General features: G+C 55.0%; 2 protein-coding genes across 6 annotated transcripts in view; both read right to left on the reverse strand.

Moving 5' to 3' along the window:
- Positions 1–1,983: 1,983 nt before the first annotated feature.
- LOC118160860 (fibulin-2-like) lies at positions 1,984–5,733 on the reverse strand. Of its 2 annotated transcripts, none has more exons than XR_004747707.1 (2): positions 4,485–4,616; positions 1,984–3,459 (listed from the first exon to the last, which is right to left on the reverse strand). XR_004747707.1 is itself a non-coding variant. In XM_035315918.1 (2 exons), exons 1-2 carry the CDS (start codon positions 5,697–5,699, stop codon positions 2,979–2,981), a joined length of 501 nt encoding a protein of 166 aa, XP_035171809.1. In that variant the 5' UTR covers positions 5,700–5,733; the 3' UTR covers positions 1,984–2,978. The 2 variants fall into 2 exon arrangements, 1 of the variants encoding a protein (XP_035171809.1); XM_035315918.1 differs by lacking the exon at positions 4,485–4,616 and adding an exon at positions 5,680–5,733.
- A 2,344-nt stretch (positions 5,734–8,077) lies between these two features.
- Positions 8,078–8,494, reverse strand: part of CBS (cystathionine beta-synthase) — a 63,178-nt gene continuing 62,761 nt past the window's right edge. For all 4 annotated transcript variants that reach the window (XM_035315899.1, XM_035315900.1, XM_035315901.1 and 1 more), the window contains one exon: positions 8,078–8,374. In XM_035315899.1, the coding sequence (XP_035171790.1) occupies positions 8,277–8,374 (98 nt within the window). In that variant the 3' untranslated portion in view covers positions 8,078–8,276. The remainder of the gene's footprint in view (positions 8,375–8,494) is intronic.

An 8,494-nucleotide genomic window follows, 5' to 3' on the forward strand; every position in this document is an offset into this window, starting at 1 on the left:
AAGCACCTTAGCTTCTTGGCACCGAATGGTGTGGTGCCAAAAAGACACTTCCTAATCAGCTTTCATGCATGAATATATATATATATTTTTTCTCTAATGTTTTACAGCTTCATGAGGCAGGAATTGAGAGGGCATGCTGAAAGGACTTAAGCCCAAAACACGGTGCTATTTAAATCATGGTAATGCAGCGAAGAAAGGCCTCACCTTTTTCACAAAGCAGCAGTGATGATCTTTTACAAAGTTACAGGATGCTGAAGACCGCAAACAACACCTTAGACTTGATTGCATTATATGTAACATCAATTCTTTCCAGGAGTCGCAGTTTTCAGGGCTAATTTTGCCAGAGCTGTTTGAAGATGGGCTGCTCTTTGTTCCTGTGTTTACGTAGACAGACACAAGGGCCGTGTTATCCAGTCAGTCTTTGCTTGGAAAAGGTTATCAGTCACGCACGAGGGGCAGATAAGATGCAAGGCAAAGACCAAGCAACGCTCAGCAGACTGCCACCCGCCCCAGGAGGAGAAATTCGTGCCTGCGGAGACTGCTCGTGACTCTGAACAACCGCTGCGCTTGCAGACTGACCCCAATTTCTGTAAACCTTTGGCAAACGAGAAAGGGAGCCAGCTAACCCCATGGACTGAAAAAGTCACAACTTAGAAATGTGTCCAGGGTGTGAATTCGTTCAGATATTTGTAATTACTGGCACAGCACAGAGTTAAATCCTCCCACGCAAGAAATTCCTCGCACTCCTGGCCTCAGCAGCAGGCTAGGCCGCAGTCGCCCACCCTGCAATGGGTCAGCCCCCAGCTGTGGGCTCACCACCACGTTCACACCGCTGCCTGCTCTACCAGGAGATACTGAGCTTCAACGTTACTCAAAGACTTTCCAACCAACAGAGAAGAGCTGAGGAGGGAAAGGGGAGATGGGTGAAACACCGTTCCCTATGACAGAGTGCACTCTGTGAGCACGGGAAGGACGTGCATGAATCCAGAGGTTCATCCTCATCAACGGGTGCTGGGACGGGTCTGTTTGTTGCCTGGGGCTCTGACATTTTTGTCTATCACTTCCACACGTGTGTGCTGCACTACCCTCTGCTGGAGGAGGGTTTGGAGCAAGGACGACGCTTTACAGTATGTTCACGTCTCTCTTGTTCAGAGCTCTCCAGTACAGGAAAGACGTGGACATAGCGGAAAGAGTCCGCTGAAGGGCCACCACCAAGATAGCCAAGGGACTGGAGCACCTCTCCTGTGAGGAAAAGCTGAGAGCCAAGACTGCTCAGCCTGGAGAAGGGAAGGCTCAGGGGGAATCTCATCAATGTCCATAAATACCCGAAGGGAGGGAGCAAAGAGGACGGAGCCAGGTCCTTTTCAGTGGTGCCCAGCATGAGGACAGGAGGTAGCGGGCACAAGCTGGAGCCCAGGAGGCTCCCTCTGAGCACCAGGCAGCACTTCTGTGCTATGCAGGTGAGCAGCCCTGGCACAGGCTGCCCAGAGAGCTGTGGAGTCTCCTCCTTGGGGATCTCCAAAAGCTGCCTGGGCACGGCCATGGGCAGCCTGCTCTGGGTGGCCCTGCTTGGGCAGGGTTGGAGCAGGTGGCCTCCAGAGCTCCCTGCCAGCCTCAGCCATGCTATGGAGGCACAGGCACACCCCAGCTTTCTGTTTTTATCTTTCAGGAGTTAGCTGTCTGTGGGGTCTTCTCTTACTCCTTGGAGAGTTACCCTTCTGTCACCCTTCTCACAGCTCAGCTGTGATGAAATCAGTAGGGGAAGAGGTATGTGCTGACTGCATGATTCATGGTGGCTGTGGAGGTTTAGCACATCGCCTTCTAACTTCTCGCACAATGCCTGCCTCGGAAACCCACTGGAAAACAAGAGCTCTTGTTTCCTAAACCACAAGGTTAGGAAACAAGGGTGGGGAGGCATGCTTTGTGTTCCACGCGTACCTGGGGCACAGGTGGCTGGAGGAAGGCTTGTCTCGACACAGTAACATCAGCTAATGCTTAAGGCCGGTATACGTGTGTTTATCAACAAAGCTTTCACAAGTTTGTTGGTGAAATAGTTTTTATTCAACCCTCGAAGAAACACAACTGACATTTGTTAATGGCTCAGCCTGATGAAGCTGCGTTTGATTACAGTTTTCCTGCATATATATATATATGTATGTACATAAACATATCGAAGCAGACACTCCGAAGCATTCAGAGAACACTTTTCTGCTGTTTCCAGCATTGGGAAGGAGACAGCGCCAGTGAGGAGGATGCAGTTTGGGGTATTTGTTCTGAACAAGGACAGAGACAAGACTGGTGATGGGCTCAGAGCCAGGGAGCTGCTTCACAGAGGTGGCCGCAAAGGATTGCTCAATGGCTGCTGACGTCCTCAGGGTGACTTTTCATGTCTTTGCTCTGGAGGACGGAGGTTTGCCACCTCCTAAGCACAGTGCCACGCACTAACCTTCCTATTGCCCACAACCTCACTCTGGTGTGAGGAAGAGGAGGAACGCCTGGGTGAGGGGAAGTTCAAAAATCGTATGATTGTGGTCCCACCACTTTGATGGAGTTACAGAAAGGGAAAGGCCGGATCCTGGAAGGAAGTTTATCCAGCACATTGACTCAAGACCCTATATAAACAAAAATGCACAAGAACACACAAAAAGCACAATCATCTCACAAATAAATAAATAACTGCAATTTGTTTCAGTTGCGTCCTGGCTGCAGTCACCCCAACCACTCTGCCAGCCATGTGGAGCAGACCAAGCCACAAGGAAACATCACCCGGGTAGAGGCACTGCGCCCTGGTTTATATAGGGTGCACAGGGCAGCATCTCCCTGCAGCCAGTGGCAGGGACATGCTGGCTGCCAGGCCCTCCAGGGCAGTTTGATGCATTGAACGCCTTCCAGCAGGGATGCCCCAAGGAGCAGAAAGCCTCCCACTCCCCGGGAGGCTTCCCCATCCCCCTGCCCTTGGCTGGCGGAGAGCAGGCATCTCACTCCTCGCCCCCATCGCCGCACTGCAGCCGGCCCCCCTCAGGAGGGCAGGTGCAGAGCCGGGCACCCCGGGGGACCACGGTGCCAGCGGGCACTGCCACCTCCTCCTTGTCGTAGCAGACGCAGCGGGGACAGCCGTCAGCCACCGGGCTGCCCACGGCCTGGCAGGTGGGGGGCACAGGGGTGCAGTGTGGGGTGCAGGTGATGTCCCCGCCAGGCTGGCAGGTGCACAGCTTGCGGGCAAAGTCGATGTAGAAGGAGCGGCCGGCAGGAACGTGGCCATCAGTGAAGCCTTGCATCTCGCAGTCATCCTGCAGGTAGGGGGGGCAGGCACAGGCAGGGGCACAGGGTGGGCAGCAGCCCCCAGGGGTGGGCTCGGAGCAGGAGGAGCAGGTGCTGGTGTCACAGATGGGTGTTGGGGCAGCGACACAAAGCAGGAGGCAGCCGAGCCACAGGCAGAGTGCACTGGCAGGAGTCATGCTTCTGGGGAGAAAGTGGTGGGGAATAAAAAAATAAAAATAAAATAAATCAGTGCAGGCATCACACCAGGCATGGGCACACCAAGCCCCTGATGTCCAGGTAATTTACACCCCAATGGCTACTTTTTCCTGGGAGGTATTTGGGCTTAGACACATGAGGAGACACTGCCACAACGGTGGACTGTAAATCTCCGCTAAATGTGCCAAGATTTTGGTTCCTGACCCCTTGTGCTGTGCCCCTAGACACCTGGAAGCTTTCAGCCCATGTTTTCTAGCCAGCTCGCTCCTTCATGGGTCACCCAGTGTCCTTGTTTCAATTTTTTGAAGCCTTCACTTTGTAAGGAAGATTTTTCAGGACTCAGACACTTCTCTGCCACTCTTTTATTTGCCTCTTCAAGTTTTCAGCCTTACATTTTCAAATGGGGAACCCTTAGCAGCAGTGAAATCCCATCCCCATGCTTGCTTTCTCTTCCTGGGCACTGCCACTGCCGAGGAGGACATGGCACCACCAGGAAGCTCACGCTGACGCCTTTATATTTTTTTAGGCCTTTTTTTCAGGCTGCCATCTTCTCAAGACTTACATTTCTGTAAGCACAGCCTGCACTTCCACCTCCTCTCCCCCCAGTGGAGTGACCTTGCATCCTGCTGCACGAAACACGCTCGCTGCCCTGCTGCACCACGACCTGCCCACACGGCCGGCATCACTGATCGCCCCAGTGCCTCCTCTAATTAACGTTACATCCTTTCCTTTGTGCTCTGCAGCTGAAAGCCTCCTCTTGCAAACACACAACTACCTGCAATTACTTCTCAACTTTTCTTCTAAACAAAAATACTTCATTTTGGTTTCATTCAGATTTAGGTTTCCTCAACAGAGCCCACTTCCAGCCAAACCAAAACATTACGTTTCCCATTTCCCGAGGCAACAGCCTCTTGCTCACCCCAGGCCCCCTTTCCCACTGATAACACTCAGAGACCCCCCACCAGGTAACACGCTCCCCCTGCCCTGTCCCCCCCAGTCCTGGGTACCTGCAGCACAGACGGGATGGGTGCTGGGGCGCGAGGTGTTGCAGACCCTGAGCAGCAGCCTCAGTGCTGGCCAGCAGCACCCAGCCCTCTATTTATGTGGTGAGACCCGGTGAGGGAGGCGGGGAAGCCTCCGCAGGCACAAAAGGTGGCTGGGCAGGGCTGGGGAGATGTTTATCTCGCTGGCTTCTTAGCCTGATGTGTTAATGAGCTCGATGGAAAGGTGCTCCCACCTGGCAGAGCAGTGGGGTGAGGAGCCGGGGTGCGTGGAGTCCAACAAGACAAGCGACGGATTCTGGAATGGGGCAACTGTGGCTGTATGTGCAGGCTGGGGGGTGAAAGGCTGGGGAGCAGCCCCGCAGAAAAGGGATCTGGGGGTTCTGGATGATGGCAAATTGAACATGAACCAGCAGTGTGCCCTGGCAGCTGTGTCCTGTGGTGCATCAGGCATGGCATGGCTAGCTGCTCAAGGGAAGGTTTGTCCCGCTCCGCTCTGCCTGGTGCGGCCTCACCTCGAGTACTGTGTGCAGTTCTGGGCACCACAGTATGAGGACATAAAACTCCAAAGGAGGGCTATGAAGATGATGAAGGGTCTGGAGGGCAAGGAATGGCTGAGGTCCCTGGGTTTGTTCAGCCCAGAGCAGAGCAGGCTGAGGGGAGGCCTCATGGTGGCCTGCAGCTCCCTCACGAGGGGAGCGGAGGGGCAGGCGCTGAGCTCTGCTCTCTGGGGACAGCGACAGGACCCGAGGGAACGGCGTGGAGCTGGGACAGTGGAGGGTCAGGCTGGGGGTTAGGGAAAGCTTCTGCACCCAGAGGGTGGTCGGGCACTGGGACAGGCTCCCCAGGGCACTGAGCTGCCGGAGTTCATGAAGACAATGCTCAGACATAGGGTCTGGTCTTTGGGTGGTCCTGTGTGGAGCCAGGAGCTGGACTCAATGATCCTTGTGGTCCCTTCCAACTCAGGATATTCTGTGCTTTTGTGTTTTGCTGCATATAGGTCTGGGGACAGCAGCAAAAGTTTTGGGAGCACCCACCCTAACGCAGACACGCTGCTGGAACAGAGGCCATGGGGAGAAGAGGGTGTGCTCATGCTGCAGGACCAGGGTCTGTCTTCCTCGCCCTGTCCTCACGCACCTCCCAAGCCTCTTTAAGCCTGGAAATCCCCATTCCTCCGCCGGCTGTGAGCAGTGCCTCATACCCTGCTATAGGTGGCCACATGGGGTGCGGTCCTCTCCATCCCAGCCCAGGTGTCCAAGCACACATCGCTCGCCTGACCAGGGCAGATGGAGTTTGCTCGGGCAGCTGCTGAGGCTGCTGCTGCAAGCAGCTACACACCGTCTGGAGATGGTGCTGGGCAGAAAACATAACGTACTGTGACAAGGGAAGGCGAGTGAACTTGAAAGACAAGTTAGCTGGCAGGGGTTGTTATCTGCCTCCCTACCTGCTGCAGGGCAGCCCTAGGGAAGCAGGGAGAAGGGGCTGCAGGTGAAATGGGCACTCCTGCTCTCTGTGCTGCACACAGGCACATGTGTACAGGTCCCGTAGGGATTTCTGCAGACAAGGCAAGCGAACCCTCCCCTGCGGGCTGAGGCTTGTTTCACCCCGTGGCGGCAGTGGGCAGGAGAGCAGCCGCCAGTCCCATGCACCCAGGCTCTCTGCTGCGGGGCACGTCTGCATCCCCAGCATCGCAGCCCGGGACAAACCACAGCAGAGACAACGCTGACGTCCTGTGGCCAGCTCTGCCCTTCCTACCCTGAGGGCAATGCCGGCACTCAGTGGCTTGTCATCTCCTCCAGCACGTTTGATTTCTGCTCGGTGGAAAGGGGAGCCCTGGGAACGCCTTGGAGGGTCTGGCTCCAGCCCAGGTGGAGCAATCCCAAAATGACCGGGGCTTGCGCTAACCTTTACTCATTCCCACACTCGCAGTCAGCATACAGGAGCCATTGTAAAACCGGGGCTGACGCTCAGCGGTTACTTCACCCCGTGCTGAAGTGCAGCTGCCTCTCACGTAGCCTCTGCACAGCTGCCAGCCAGCACAGAGCGGCACGGCCGCCGTTGGCACTGCTGTTGCTCAGGCTCAGCTGCGGGGAGTGTGTGTGTTGCTGAAAGTTTCTGGGCAGCAAAAGTCTGGGTCGCAGGCTGCAACCAGGGCCACCCAGAGCAGGCTGTCCTGGGCCAGGCCCAGGAGGCTTTTGGAGATCCCCAAGGAGGAGACCCCACAGCTCTCTGGGCAGCCTGTGCCAGGGCTCCTCACCCGCACAGCACACAAGTGCTGCCTGGTGCTCAGAGGGAGCCTCCTGGGCTCCAGCTTGTGCCCACTGCCTCCTGTCCTGGTGCTGGGCACCAAACGTCCTTCAGTTTGCAACAGAGCTGAGAAAATAAATAAAACACACAGCAAGGTTGATCTAATCAAGCTGTACTTTTTTTCCGGACAAATATGGTGATTAACTCAAGCAAAAACTTGCAGAAGATCTGATCTAGTTTGTGTAACTCAGGAAACAAAAGACAGCAGAGAGACTATTCCCAAAGATACATGCTGGAGCATTCTATAATTTAATAAAAATCTCATACAAACTAGATTAGATCCAAAATACGGACCAAGCACTTAGTAGCAAGCCAACGTCAGGACTGGTTGTTGTGCCCTTGTAGCAGTTCCCGAGACTTATGGAAAGACTGCAAAGCTGTTGGCATGTTTTGAGAGCAACTCCCCCGGACTGGAGCAATTCAGTCGGTTCCCACAGCACTCGTTTCACATTTGATTTCATTTACATTTTTTTGCCACGGCAAATGGCCCTTGTGACCTTCGTTATCAGTTCCCGGAACACAACACTCTGACAGCAAGAGGAAGATCAACCTCTCCTTCCCCTTTGCTCCCTTGATAATGAGCTCTCGGGGTGAATATTCATGAGATGAATAATACAGGAAATTGGGACGTAGCCGTATCTCCCCTCCCTGTTATCACGTCCTGAGAACGAGCCTCCCCTTCTCGGGGGACGTGTGGCAGGCCCCAGTGCCACTGGCCCTCCAGGCCTCTGGCAGGAGCTTTCCGAGGGCCTGCAGCCACTCTGGGAGCTCTCATTCCCCTCCTGCCCAGCACATTGCCCCTCACTTTCCACCTCTGTCCCCTGCCCATCATGGCCCCTGGATGTCCCTTTCCCCCCGTGCTTAGTGGGGGTCCACATCCCACCCCACCGCTCCTCCAGGCTCTGTCCCTCCTTGTCCCTGGGGAGGAAGAAGCTCCCTCCTTGCCCCCACAGAAGGAGCTAGGGGTGGGCAGCAGGGTCTCCTGCAGCCCTGCGTGGGTTTTGTCCCCGGTGTGAGGGGTGGCGAGGGGCAGGAGGGCGCGGTGTGGCGGGGCTTGTCCCCAGCCCTCAGGAGGGCTCGAGCGTCTTGTTGGAGATGGGCTCCAGCCTTGGTGGGATCTCCTCCTCCTCCTTATGGCAGCTGTGACACCTCAGTGCTACTGCCAGCAGACACTCCAAAACCTCGAACCAGGCAGAATCTGGGTAACAACAACCCCCATCCTATCCCGACCCCCTCGTTACCTCTTCAGCCCTGGGTAGCTCCGTGTAACCACACATGGCTACCAGACGTAATTTCTTTGGTTAGCTTCTCTTTAGTGATACTCTGGGTGGCATTTAGCGGACACACGGTTATTACATTACAATTTTCACTTATTTTGAGAAACTATCAGATGGATTAGACCACAAAACATCTTCAGCCGCATGTTTCGGGCTCAGGAGGAGCAGCTGACCCTGCCGGAGGCACGGGGCTCGGGGCAGCCGGGCTGCTGCCCTACTTCTTGTCGTTTCTGCTGACAAAGGCGAGGAGGTCCATCGCGGTGACCACACCAAACACCATCTGCTTCATGAAGGAGCTGCCATTTCCATTAACTGTAAGCACAGAAAATGCCAATTGAGTGGGAAAAGGAAGGAAGGAAGGAAGGAAGGAAGGAAGGAAGGAAGAAAGGAAGGAAGGAAGGAAGGAAGGAAGGAAGGAAGGAAGGAAGGAAG

Source organism: Oxyura jamaicensis, chromosome 1 (genome assembly GCF_011077185.1).
Source record: "Oxyura jamaicensis isolate SHBP4307 breed ruddy duck chromosome 1, BPBGC_Ojam_1.0, whole genome shotgun sequence".
In the NCBI taxonomy this organism is placed as follows: domain Eukaryota; kingdom Metazoa; phylum Chordata; class Aves; order Anseriformes; family Anatidae; genus Oxyura; species Oxyura jamaicensis.